Genomic DNA, 14230 nt, shown 5'->3' with positions numbered 1-14230 from the left:
TGGCCAGTCCTCAAGGATGTAGAACTAAAAATACCATTTGACCCAGTCGTCCCATTACTGGGTATATACCCAAAGGATTATAAATCATGCTGCTATAAAGACACGTGCACACATATGTTTATTGTGACACTATTCACAATAGCAAAGAGTTGGAACCAACCCAAATGTCCATCAATGACAGACTGGATTAAGAAAATGTGGCACATATACACCATGGAATACTATGCAGCCATAAATAAGGATGAGTTCATGTCCTTTGTAGGGACATGGATGCAGCTGGAAACCATCATTCTCAGCAAACTATCGCAAGAACAGAAAACCAAACACCGCATATTCTCAGTCATAGGTGGGAACTGAACAATGAGAACACTTGGACACAGGAAGGGGAACATCACACACTGGGGCCTGTTGTGGAGTGGAGAGAAGGGGGAGGGATAGCTTTAGGAGATATACCTAATGTAAATGATGAGTTAATGGGTGCAGCACACCAACATATGTAAACATATGTAACAAACCTGCACGTTGTGCACATGTACCCTAGAACATGAAGTATAATAATAAAAAAAACTAACGAACTGAAAAACATAAAACATCAGCAACCTGATGTCACCACAAAAGACAAAACAGCACACAGCCTTCTCGTGACCCTATTTAGCTGACAGTCCACGAGCTAATAATCAGCCTGAACTCAGCAGTGCTCTGTTCCCTTGGAGACACACACACACACACACACACACACAGAGTTGGTGGTTGTGCCACCCTGAGGCTACAGTAGGTGAGTGTGATGAAGGGACCAGATGGGTCAGGCAGAAAAGTGCTGGGTTAAGGGAGGAGGGGGCAGCCGGGGGCGCGCGCACGCTGTAGACTGTAGACTTGCGCATCCGTGAAAGAGGGTGCGCTGAGGGGCGAGGGGCCACGGGGGCGGGGGCGGGGGCGGGGGCGGGGGCGGGGGCGCCCTTTCCCAGGCGGGGGCGGTGGTGCTGTTGCCCTGTTGCCCTTTTAGGCTGCAGCTTGACAGATGTCACGCCTCCTGTCGGTGGAGTTGGTTACAAAGGGAGCAGCCCCCCAGGCCGCCACACAGCTCCTGCCAAGGCCTTCGTGCCCCTGCCATTTTCCAGCGATGTTCCCAGGAGGGTCCGGGCGGCGGGGAGAGGCGGAGCCAGGAGAGCTGAGCCAGGCGGCCCCGCCGGGTGGTCGTGGCCATGACAGCGGCTCCAGACGGCTTCCCTTCCGCGTCCCTCCTACGGGAGATGGGGAGAAGATGTCTGTGTCAGGGTTCAAGGCCAAACTGAAGTTGCTGGCGTCTATCTTCCACAAGAACCAGGAGCCTCAGCGGAGGCTCATGCTCCACTGCAACAGGACGGTGAGGCGCCCCGCGGCGGCCTCGCGGGGCAAGGCGAGGGCGGAGAGAGAGGGGCCCCCGGAGGGACAAAGGGGAACCTGCCCGGGAGAGGCCCCGGTTGCCCCGCCCCTTTCTCCCGCAACTGGCCCAGCCCGGTCCCGGACTGCGCGAGGCACGGGTGGGAGGAGACGGAGGGCGCGTCCTCGGGCTCCTCGCACTGGGCTGGCTTGGGGGCTACTGGCCCCTTTCGGTCACCGTCGCCGCTCCCGGAGGTGGGAGCCCGCAGCGGCCGGAGCCCTGTCGGGACCCATGGTCGCCCGCAGTCAGCCGGCCTGCTCCCGGGACCGCGACAGGGTAGGGCGGCTCCGGCCTTGTTGTGAGCCCAGGTGGGGAAGGGGAAAGGCTTTTAAGATTTTCGGGGTTTTGGCCGGGCGCAGTGGCCGACGGCTGTAATCCCAGCACTTTGGGAGGCCGAGGCGGGCGGATCACTTGTGGTCAGGAGTTCGAAACCAGCCTGGCCAATATGGTGAAACCCCATCTCTACTAAAATATACAAAAATTAGCCGGGCGTGGTGGCAGGCGACTTAATCCCAGCTACTTGGGAGGCGGAGGCAGGAGAATCGTTTGAACCCGGAAGGCAGAGGTTGCAGTGAGCCAACATCGAGCCATTGTACTCAAACCTGGGGGATAAGAAGGAGACTTAAAAAAAAAAAAAAAAAAAAAAAAACCGCTCCTGCCACCACGCCTGCCTAACTTTTATGTCTTTAGTAAAGACGGGGTTTCACCATGTTGGCCAGGCTGGTCTCAAACTCCTGACCTCAAATGACCCACCTTTGCCTCCCAAAGTGCTGGGATTCCTTCAATTCAATCAAGTTGACACTCAGTATTAACCATCACACGTGTCTTCAGAATTGTCACTCTTTTCTGCTGTGGCCTCCCTCTCCTGGTTTGCAGACCCATGCTCCTCCTGTGGCATGAGGATGGGGAGGTGCTGGCAGGAGAGCTTTCTAGCTCCTCAGTTAAAAGGCAGAGATGGAGTCTAAGATTTGCTGCTGTGTTGAGTGATATTAAAAACATTTTCTTTTTTCTCTGGTTTTCACACTCTTATAGTAAGAGGCCATCAAGATAGGCTTCCTATATGGGAGGGTGATCCTTACCAACTGTAGCTGGGAGAAATACAGTAAAGAATGTTAGATTGTTCTGGAAAAAAGTGGTCCCTCCATTATTTGGATTGGGTTTGTGGCTTTGTCAAGCCCAGCAGTCTGATTCCATCTGCTTTGTGTCTTCCAGCATGTCCCTGTGGTTTTGGTTCACTCAGGGTATGCTCCTTGTATCTGTTATTTTTTTTGCTGCTGCGGCAGACTTACTCTTTTTAATAAAATACTGTCATTTTGGTGGGAAGACCAGGCCACATTTTGGAAGGAGGACCAGGCCACATCTTGAAATGAAATTCATCTTAGGATTTCACAACCCTAACTCACTTTTTGTTTTAAATTACTTACCCTTTTTGAGGGGTGGGGACTCAGCTTTGTCGTTTGTAAAATGAAAGAGAGTAACTGGGCTGATGGTTACAGACATGGATGCATGTCAGAATCACCTCAGAGAGTTTTTTAAAAACAGATTGCCCCCAGCACTTCGGGAGGCCGAGGTGGGCAGATCGTGAGGTCAAGAGATGGAGACCATCCTGGCCAACATGGTGAAACTCTGTCTCTACTAAAAATACAAAAATTAGCTGGGCATGGTGGCACACGCCTGTAATCCCAGCTACTCGGGAGGCTGAGGCAGGAGAATCACTTGAACCCAGGAGGCAGAGGTTGCAGTGAGCCAAGATTGTGCCACTGCACTCCAGCCTGGCAACAGAGCAAGACTCCGTCTCAAAAAAACAAAAACATAAACAAAAACAGAATCTCTGGGTAGGCTTTGAAATGAGCATTTCAAAAATGCTCTTTCAATCACTGACGCAACCAAAGTCTTTGGGACTTTTAGGCTAAGTATATATTCTTTAGATACCCAGAATAGTTTGATTTGGAATGTATCAATTTAGGGAGATGAAAAAGGGGTGAATTATGTTTTGGAAGCTGCTGCTTGCTTCCTTTTTCCATTTAGATTTTAAAAGACAATGTCTAAAAAGATGCAGATTTAAAGGAAATACAAGTTAATTCTGCATGGGTATGTTTATCTACATGGCATTCTCCAGCTCACTAATCCAGAAGAGTTCTAACACCCTCTGTGATCATGGGTTTGTTTTTCTTAAGTATTCCTCCATCAGAGTATCTGAGAACAGATGCTTAGAAACTGCTGAGACCTTTCTTGGTCTTACTGGATCTCTGGATCCTAGTTTCTTGATCTTCTACATATTCTGAGTTCTAACCTGTACTGGCCTTTGTGGTTAAAGATGCATTTATATACTGTGCCATGGCCAGTATCTTATGAGCTGATCATTTGAACTCAGCCCAAACTGGGTATGAAGGCCCTTCCTAAAACCCCACTAAATTCATTTCTAAACTTAATCATTGTAAATTGTGTCAGTTGGTAAATTCTGTCTTGTAGAGAGGTATTATGTAGTAAATAACATGTTTTTAAAACTAAAATTTGCTTTTTACTAAGGTAGTAATCATTTCATAATTCTTAGTTTTGTGAAGTGTCTATAAATAAGACATCTGATCTTTTAAAATGAAAAGGAATTGAATTTATGTAATGATTCAGGCTTTTCAAAGTTAAAAAGGTAGTTATTTTAAGGAATGGATAGTTTGGGATATTTATTTTAAACAAGATAAGCAATTGATCTTATACACATAGCCATGTAAGTAAAATGTTTTTTTATTTTAAATTAGATTCTGTTTTAACATTTTTTTGGTTTTGCTTTATATTTGACTGATTGCTTTTCTTTATTCCTAATCTTTTATTTTTTTGTTTTGTTTTTAAAAGCTGATAACTGTTGTTTGTCAAATCAAAGTTGGATTTAAAAATAAACATTTAATGTTAATAAGCTCTCTGGTAGCGGCACTGCAGTGACAGATGGTTGAGAGTTTGTCCCTAAAGCTATGGCACCAGTCTTCTAATGGACTTAGCCTGTATTCAGCCTGTGTAACCCTGGCAGATTCTTTCTCTTATTTCAGAATGGGACAACAGAGGAAGTGACTTCAGAGGAAGAGGAAGAAGAGGACACAGCTGAAGTAGGTATTTTATATAAGAATGACATTTCATAAATGTCCTCATTTTTGATTTGAGGAATTCTCTAAATCTCTTTTGTAAACTACTATTAATGTGGAAAAATTGAAAGCACATTGTATTTGGAATGGAGTATAATTTCTCAACTCTCTTTTACCTCTACCTGATGATACACCTTTGAGCAAGTAGCTTTATCTGAATTCTTTGGGTTTGATTTTCTGGAAAACAAAAGCTCTTAACTTTTAGCACCAAAGCTTTATTTATATTTAATACTAATCAGTCCTTAGCCTGCATTTGGTTATTTTTAGGAAGAGGAACTACTAAGTTTAAAAAATGTTATGTTTGCATAAAAGGAGAATTTGAGAACATGTTAGGAACTACGCACCAGAGGTAGTGACACTGTCTCTTGTTGAAAAATCATCAAGGAATTTTCTGTTAGTCTGTTTTATGCTGCTATAACAGAATACCAGAGACTGGGTGATTTATAAAGAACAGACATTGATTTTCTGACAGTTCTGGAGACTGGGAAGTTCAAGATGGAAATACCAACATTTGGTGTCTGAGGACCTTCTTCTTGCATCCTCACATGGTAGAGCAAGGTAGGGCAGGAGAGCAAGCTAGTCCCATGTGTGAAGCCTCATTCATCACGGCCTTAATCCCATTAAGAAGGAAGGAGCCCTCTTGGCCTGATCTCCTCTTAAAGGTCCTACCTCTTAATATCATCACATTAGAAACACCTGAATTTTGAAGGGAACCCATTCAAACGGTAGCAAATTTAGTAGAGCAAATTCCAAAGAGATTGAGCCTAGGCCAGTTGTCAGTCATGGGTATAATTTTTAGATGTTTTCAGGCTATGAAGCTTTGCATTTACATTCAGATTTTGCAACAAAGATCTGTGTCTCTGGATAGTTTGTGATATTTATTTTAAACAAGATAAGCAATTGATCTTATACACATAGAAGGTATGTGAATGTTATGGTCTTGATTGTTTTAAAAGATATTTTCTGTTTGGGGTCTTATAATTCATTTAGGCTTTCATTTTCTTGGTTTGGAGATTATTAATCTAAAATATACTTTAGAGTGCTTTAGAACTAAAGATGTAGTGTTGTAGGCTTGTTGTTGTTTGTTTGTTTGAGACAGGGTGTCGCTGTCACCCAGGCTGGAGTGCAGTGGCGTGGTCACGGCTCACCGCAACCTTGAACTCCTGGGTTCGAGCAGTCCTCATGAGTAGCTGGAACTACAGGTGGGTGCCACAAGTTCAGCTAATTTTTTAAATTTTCTGTAGAGTTTGAGTCTTGCTCTGTTGCCCAGGCTGGTCTTCAACTCCTGGCCTCAAGTTATCCACCACCTTGGCCTCCCAAAGTGCTGGGATTACATGCGTGTGCCACTGCGCCTGGCTGTAAAGCTTGTTTTATGCGTCTGGGAGTAAAAATACTTCTTAAAATTGTCCAATTAGAATGAGAGTTTAGGCCAGGTGTGGTGGCTCTCACCTATAATCCCAGCACTTTGGGAGGCCAAGGCGGGCGGATCACAAGGTCAGGGGATCAAGACCATCCTGGCTAACAAGGTGAAACCCTGTGTCTACTAAAAACACAAAAAATTAGTCGGGTGTGGCGGCGGACACCTGTAGTTCCAGCTACTCAGGAGGCTGAGGCAGGAGAATAGTGTGAACCCAGGAGGTGGAACTTGCAGTGAGCTGAGATCACGCCACTGCACTCCAGCCTGGGTGACAGAGCAAGATTCCGTCTCAAAAAAAGGAAAAAGAATGAGAGTTTAATGTTTTTATGCAGTTTAGCTCAGGGGGAATAAAGTGCATGAAAACATTAAACTTTTTCTGTGGGTCAGGCGGCCATTGTACTAAAGATCGTGAACACTTTCATTTTCCCCTCACAAGATAATGAACAAGGAACAACAGCTTTGAGGGAAATCTAGAAAAGTAAGAGACTGGACTTTGGAGATGTCAGATGAGGACAGGTGAAAAGCAGATATTCTAGGCTCCTGAAAGAACATGGGAACAGGCCCAGAACAACCCTGGACATGGTGTGTTTGGGTGCATTGGATGCTTTTCTTTTGAGAAGGAAGGTTGATGTTTTGAAGTCATGGAAAATGTTCAAAATATTGTGAGAATTACCAAAATGTGACTCAGAAACATGAGTTGAGCACATGCTGTTGGAAAAAAAATGGTGCTGATCTTCTTGCTTAATGCAGAGGTGCCAAAAACCTTCGCTTATAAAACAAAACAAACAAAAAACAACAACAAAAAAGAAAAACTGCAATATCTACAGAGTACAATAAAGTGAAGCGCAATAAAGTGAAGTATGCCTGTATGGAAGATTATGACATCAGCGAACAAACAATTATATGCCTTCCTTTCCAATGTGTGTGCCATTTATTAGTCCTTGTTGCCTAATCACTTTGGCTAGGACTTCTATCTAGTACTATGTTGGAAAACAAAGGGGCTAGTATGAGCATCCTTGCCTTGTTCTTCGTATTAGGGGGAAAGCTTTTTACCATTAAATATGTTGGTGTGGGGTTGTCATAAATGGCCATTGTTAAGTTGAAATGTGTCTTTATTTATTTGTTTGTTTGTTTGTTTGTGTGTTTCAACTAGAGATAGGGTCTCACTATGTTGCCCAGGCTGGTCTTGAACTCCTGAGCTCAAGCGATCTTCCGGCCTCAGCCTCTCAAAGTGCTGGGATTACAGGCGTGAGCCACTGCGCCCGACTGAGAAAAATTCTTCCTATACCTAAATTTTTGAGAGTTTTTTCATCATGGAAAGGATGTTAAATTTTGTCAAATGTTTTTTGTGCATCTATTGAGATGATGATATAATGTTTATCTTTTATGCTGTTAATGTGATGTATCACAATTATTGATTTTTGTATGTTGAATCATTCTTGCATCCCAGGAATAAATCTCCTCAGTCATGGTAGTTATGATATAGATTTGGTTTATTTGGCCCCACTAAATTTTATGTTCAATTTTGATCCCCAATTTGGTAGTATTGGGAAGTAGGGCCTCATGGCAGGTGTTTGGGGTCTCATGAATGGCTTGGTGCCATCTTGGAATACTGAGTTCTCATCTTGCAAGACTGGATTGGTTTTGGGGGTAATAAATTAGTTCCCCTTTGAGTAGGTGTTACAAAGCCAGGATACCCCTTGGGTTTGTTCTCGTTTCACATATGCCCGCCTCCCCTTTTATATTCTTCACCATGTTTTGACACAGCACAAAAGCCCTCAGGAGAAGCAGATGCTGGCATCATGCTTCTTGTACAGCCTGCAGAACTGTGACCATTTCAATGCAGTATTCAATTTGGTTTTCTAGTCTTTTATGGAAGATATTTGGATCTATTTTCATCAGAGTTGGTGGTCTGTGATTTTCTCTTTTTTGTAGTGTTCTGGATTTGGCTTTGATATCAGGGTAATGCTGGCATAGTAAAATGAGTTCGGAAGTGGTCCATCCTCTTCAGTTTTTTTGGAAGCAATTGGGATATACTTACATTAATTCTTCTTTAAATGCTTGCTAGAATTCAGTAGTGAAGCCATATGATTCTTGTGCCTCAGCCTCCTGAGTAGCTGGGATTACAGGTGCCTGCCACCATGCCTGGCTAATTTTTGTATTTTTAGTAAAGTTGGGGTTTCACCATGTTGGCCAGGCTAGTCTTGAACTCCTGACCTCAAGTGATCCACCTGCTTTGGCCTCCCAAAGTGCTGGGATTACAGGAGTCACTGTTCCTGGCCCATAGACTTCTTTTTGATGGAGATTTTTAACAACCAAATCAATATCATTAATCATTACTGGTATGTTTAGTTTCTCCATTTCTTCATGCTTCGGACTTGGTAAGATATAGTTCCCAGGAATTTACCTACATTTTAGGTTATCTTTTTTTATGGCATATAATTGTTATTCATAGTCCCTTATGGTCCTTTTTATTTCTGTGGTATTAGTTGTAAAGTCTCCACTTTTATTTATGATTTTGTGTATTTGAGTCCTGTCACATTTTATCTTAGTCCAGCAAAAGGTGAATTTTGTTTGTCTTTTAAAAAACAACTCAGTTTACTTTTCTGTTGTTTTTCTAGTCTCTACTTCATGTTTTTCAGCTCTAATCTGTAAGATTTCCTTCTTCTTTCTAACATTAGACTTTGTTCTTCTTTTTCTAGTGTTTGAGGTATAAGATTAGCTTACTTATTTAGTCTTTCTTTTTTCTTCATGTAGGATTTTATCACTGAAAGTTTCCCTCTTAGAATTGCTTTTGCTCTAGCCCATAAGTTTGTTTGTTTTCGTTATTTTATTTTATTTTATTTTATTTTATTTTATTTTTTGGGATGGAGTCTCACTCTGTTGCTCAGTCTGGAGTGCAGTGGCATGATCTCTGGTCACTGCAACTTTCGCCTCCTGGGTTCAAGTGATTCTTCTGTCTCAGCCTCCCAGGTAGATGGGATTACAGGCACATGCTACCACGCCCAGCTAATTTTTGTATTTTTAGTAGACACAGGGTTTCACCATGTTGGCCAGGCTGATCCCAAACTCTTGACCTCAGGTAATCTGCCTGCCTTTGCCTCCCAAAGTGCTGGGATTAAAGGCGTGAGTCACTACACCCGGCCTAGCCCATAAGTTTTTGTATGCTGTGTTTCCATTTTGATTTGTATCAAGATCTTTTAAACATTCCCTTGTGGAAAATTTACCACTTACCCTTTGGTTGCTCAGAAGAATGTTGTTTAATTTGCCTGTATTTGTGAGTTTTCCAGTTTTTATTGATTTCTAGTTTCATACCATTGTAATCAGAAGATATTCTCGATGCAGTTTCAGTCGTCTTAAATTTGTTAAAACTTGTTTTGTGGCCTAATATTTAAAGTAAACTCAAAATAATTTTATATGTACAAGAAAAAATATGTCTTCTGTTGCTTTTTCACAGAATGCATTGTGTATGTCTGTTAGGCCCTTTTTTGTCTAAAATGCAGTTCAAGTACAATATTTTCTTATTGACTTTCTATCTGAACAATTTGTTCATTGTTGAAAGTGAGGTATTAAAAGTTTTCTACTATTATTGTATCCAGTCTATCTCTCCCTTCAGATTAATTAATATTTGCTTTATATAATTTAAGTGCTGTAATGTTGGGTGCATATATATTTGAAATTGTTATATCCCCTGATGAATTGAACCTGTTTATCATTATATGATGATTTTCTTTGTATCTTACAAGAGTTTTTGACTTAACTTTTATTTTGTATAAATTTAGCTATTCCTACTCTCTTTTGGTTTCCATTTGCATAGAATATAACTTTTCTTTACTTATATTGACTGTAAGTGTGTTCTTAAAGCTTAAGTGAATCCTTTGTAGGTACCATATAGTGTGTGTGTGTGTGTGTGTGTGTGTGTGTGTGTGTTCAATCCATTGAGCAGTCTATCTTTAGAGTATTTAAGCAATTTATATTTAAAGTAATTATTGAGTAAGGAATCACTATTGTCATTTTGTTAATTGGTTTCTAGATGCCTTGTAGATTCTTTGTTCCTTTCATCCTCTCTTGCTATCTTCCTTTGTGAACTGATGATTTTTTTTGTAGTGAGTGGTATATTTTGATTCCTTTCTCTTTTTCTTCCATAGATCTACTAGAGGTTTTTGGTTTATGGTTACCATGAGGCTTACAGAAAATACCTTTTAGTTATAAAAGTCTATTTTAAGCTTATAACAAATTTACTTTGATCACATACAAAATCTCTGTACTTTTACATGCCTTATTTTTTGTTTATGATGTCAAAATTTATATCTTTTTAATATTATGTATCTACCAATAGACTGTTGTATTTACAGTTTTGTTAATACTTTTGTTTTTAAACTTTTAAGTGATTTGCACACCATTACAATATTAGAGTATTCTGAGTTTATTAGAGTATTATTAGAGTATTCTGATAAACTTACATTTGTCAGTTTTATACTTTCATATGTTTTCATGTTATTAATTAGCTTTCTTTCATTTTATCTTGAAGAACTCTCTACCTTTTCTCATAAAGCAGGTCTAAAGTGGTAAACTCCTCAGCTTTTGTTTGTTTAGAAGGTTTTAGCTCTCCAGTTTTGAAGAACAACTTTGTTAGGTAAAATATTCTTGGTTGCCAATACCTTTCTTTCTTTCACCAGTTTGAATGTATCTATATCATTCTACCATCTTCTGGCCTGTAAGACTTCTGCTGAGAAATCTGCTAATAGTGTTATCAGAGTTTGCTTGTATGTGCCAAGCCTCTTTTCTTGTTGCTTTCAAATTTCTATGTCTTTGATTTTTGACAATTCATTATGTAGGTCAAGGGTCCCTTATCTGAAATGCATAGAATCAGAAGTGTTTCAGATTTCAGATTGTTTTTAGATTTTGAAATATTTGCATTATACTTACCAGTTGAGCATCCCTAATTTGAAAATCTGATATCTGAAATGTTCCAATGAGCACTTCCTTTAGCATCATTTTAGTTCTTAAAATGTTTCAGATTTTGAAGCATTTCAGATTTCAGGTTTTTAGATTAGGGATGCTCAACCTGTAATGTGACTTGTGAGGCCTTGTTTGGATTGAACCTTATTACAGATTGCAAGCTTTGTATACCTGAATGTCCAGATTTCTTCCCAGACTTTGGAAGTTTTCAGCCATAATTTCTTTAAATAAGCTTTCTCCCCTTTCTGTCTTCGTTCTTCTTCTAGAACATCCATAATGCAAATGTTAGCTGTCTTGATGGTGTTCCACTAATCTCATCAGTTTTCTTCATTCCTTTTTACTATTTTTTTTTTAATTTTTCCTTTTCTTACTGGATATTTTCAAATGACTTTTCTTCAAGTTCACAGATTCTTTCTTCTGTTTGATCAAGTCTGTTGGTGTTTTTATTGCATTTTTTGAATTCCATTCACTGTGTTCCTCAGCTGTAGGATTTCTGTTCAGTTTCCTTTTCATGATTTCTATCTATTCATTGGAATTATTTTGTTGATTTCTATTGTCTGTTTCATTTAGTTGTCTACCTATGTTTTCTTGTAGCTCACTGAGCTTTGTTAAAATAGTTATTTTGAATTCTTTGTCAGGCAATTTGTAGATCTCAATTTTTTTGAGATTGGTTTCCAGAATATTATTGTGTTCCTTTGGTGGTGTCAAGTTTTCTTGATTTTTCATGTTTCTTGAAGTCTTCTGCTGCTGTCTTTCCATCTGAAGGAGGAGTAACCTCCTTCAGTTTTACTTACTATAAATACCTTCACCAACCAGATTGGTTAGTGATTATGAGGCTCTCTCAGACTTTTTCTGTGAATTCACCCACTCCGCACCTCTTACCCATTTTGGGGGAGGGAAATGCTTAAGATTATATACTTTCTCTCAATCTAGCAAAGCTAGGCCAGTGCTGAGAGCTTCCTGTTTTGATTTTCTAGAGTGGTGCACTGAAATTCTCAAATTTGTATGTCTTCCTCCAACCCTGCGTAGTTGATACAGATATCTGCATGAAATGCTTCCATTTGCTGTTCACACAGGTGCATTTAGGGAACCAATCTTGGGAGCGAGTTGTGCCAAACATTTTGAGGGCCTATGCACTAGTTCAGGGGGTCCAAACACAATGTGTTCCAAGTGCCTTATAGATGCACTTCCTGATGCAGTCAGAGAGCAGTAAATTAGATCCCCACCTCTCTTCCCTGTCACTGTTCTCTTCCAACCACTAAACCATACCAATTACCATTGTAGTTTGGATAAGATGAGAAAGTGGGCATCTTGTTCAGTATCCTACAAAGCTGGGGGAGCTGGGCACTCATTAACCATGCTTGCACTCTCCCCACCCTCCAGGAGAAATCATGGACTGCACTGATCTCTCTTGTTATTGAGCTATGCTGCCTTGGAAGAAAGGTAATGCAGGCGAAGTGAAACTGTTTTTCTTATCCTTTTCAGTGTATCTATTCTCAGAGTTTTTGCTCTGATGGTGTGCTAAAACTTTATCCGTTGGATTCTTGGACTCCACAAAAGTGCTCTTGTAGATAGTTGTCAGGTTTAATACTTCTGCTAGGGGATAATGGTAGAATGCTCTTTTTCCACCACTGTGTTGACATTACTCTGCCTTCTCTCTTAATTCTGCCTTTTCTGCACATTAGCCTCATTTTCCTCCTTGGAGCTTGTGAAGGAATTGAAGATGTCAGAGGCATCAGTCTTATTTTATGTAAGGATGCTCCTAAACCACTAATGATAGGACCTAAAATCTATTGTTGAAGATTCTGAGATATACTGTCAGTCTTTTAGCTGATGGCCTCATTCGGGGCCATCATAGCTTACAGGCCAAAATGTCTACTAAAACATTAGGAAGTGTTCACCACATAGACCTCTTCTGAGCTGTGCAGTGTGTGACCAGCACAGCCATATGCATTAGCCATGATACCTCCTACTTCATCAAGATACAGCAGTAATGATATTCAATGTCTCTTATCTTTTCTACAATACCCTTGAATACCTGCCATCCTACATATATTTTATGAAATGGGAGAGTGAAAGAATGTGTTTTCAAATTGATACATTTTATGTAATATATGGTTTTTACATAACACTTATTTATGGAAAATTAATGAATTCAGTAGTAGGTTTTGACATTTTATTATTTTATCTGGTAGGAAAAAGTCCTTCTTTCTTAAGTAAGGACTTAAATAGTCCTTATTTCTTAAGGCCTGGATTTGCAAGATTGTTTTCAAAATTGCTTTGTGCATATGTTTATATTTTCAATTCCATATGAATTTTAAAATCACCTTTCAATTTTGTGCTTGTATTAAAGTTTGGGTAAACTTCAAGATAGCTGACTTTTAACAGTTAAAACTTTCCAACTAAAAATGTGGCTTTTCTCTCAAATGACAAGCTTTGTATAATTTCTTGTAGCTTCCCTTCTTGTTTTCTCTTTGAAAGATTTTTAGAATATTTTTGTTATGATATTATCTTTAGATGAAGGTCAATTCATATCTTCTTCTTTTATATTTTTAGCTTGGTGGGCCTTTTCTTGAAGACTCTTGTCTTTCTTTAACATTGAAATACATTTATCCATTGTTTTAGGCAATTTGTACCTCTCCATTTTCTTTGTTTTCTCTTTTGGGAACTCCTTTTAGTCTAGCTTTGGGCTTCCTGCTTTGATCTTCATTAATCCTTTAGTCCTGTTCTAGTGTTTTTAGTGTCTGAAGTACTTTTTAAGGTTATCCATCTGGCTATGCTAGAGAATGCTGGTCTGGGTATATGTTTTACATGGGCATATGATAGAATCAGCATTACCTCAAATGGTCAAGCTGCCTTTCCTGTGATGAGGACACAGAGTTTTTACCTGGAAAAAGTATGTAGACGGAGGAGCAAGAGGAGCCTGTGCTGGGCACTTTCTGTTTGCCTCTCCAGACTTACAGTTGACCTTTCGCAATTCACATCTCCCCTTTGGGAGGCTGACTACATCTGTGGGCTCCTTCATCTTTTTATTTTATTTTATGTATTTATTTATTATTTATTAATTAATTTATTTATTTTGAGATGGAGTCTCGCTCTGTCGCCCAGGCTGGAGTGCAGTGGCACGACCTCGGCTCACTGCAAGCTCCGCCTCCCGGGTTCACACCATTCTCCTGCCTCAGCCTCCTGAGTAGCTGAGACTACAGGTGTCCACCTCTACACCTGGCTAATTTTTTGTGTTTTTAGTAGAGACTGGGTTTCACCGTCTTAGCCAGGATGGTCTCGATCTCCTGACCT

At 40.3% G+C, this 14230-nt stretch overlaps 1 protein-coding gene across 14 annotated transcripts in view; it reads left to right on the top strand.

Moving 5' to 3' along the window:
* Positions 1 to 738: 738 nt before the first annotated feature.
* Positions 739 to 14230, top strand: part of LOC139355496 (uncharacterized) — a 175382-nt gene continuing 161890 nt past the window's right edge. For 4 of the 14 annotated variants that reach the window (XM_071067253.1, XM_071067256.1, XM_071067255.1 and 1 more), the window contains exons 1-3: positions 994 to 1363; positions 4462 to 4518; positions 5650 to 5756. In XM_071067253.1, coding sequence (XP_070923354.1) covers positions 1019 to 1363; positions 4462 to 4518; positions 5650 to 5756 — 509 coding nt within the window. In that variant the 5' untranslated portion in view covers positions 994 to 1018. Of the gene's footprint in view, positions 776 to 993; positions 1364 to 1503; positions 1729 to 4461; positions 4519 to 5649; positions 5757 to 7124; positions 10235 to 14230 lie in introns of those variants that run through there. The other 10 variants (XM_071067257.1, XM_071067260.1, XM_071067252.1 and 7 more) reach the window with 8 other exon arrangements.

This window comes from Macaca nemestrina, chromosome 7 (genome assembly GCF_043159975.1).
Source record: "Macaca nemestrina isolate mMacNem1 chromosome 7, mMacNem.hap1, whole genome shotgun sequence".
Lineage (NCBI taxonomy): Eukaryota > Metazoa > Chordata > Mammalia > Primates > Cercopithecidae > Macaca > Macaca nemestrina.
The sequence above is the reverse complement of the archived record's forward strand: the minus strand, read 5'-3'. Positions and strand labels throughout refer to the sequence as shown.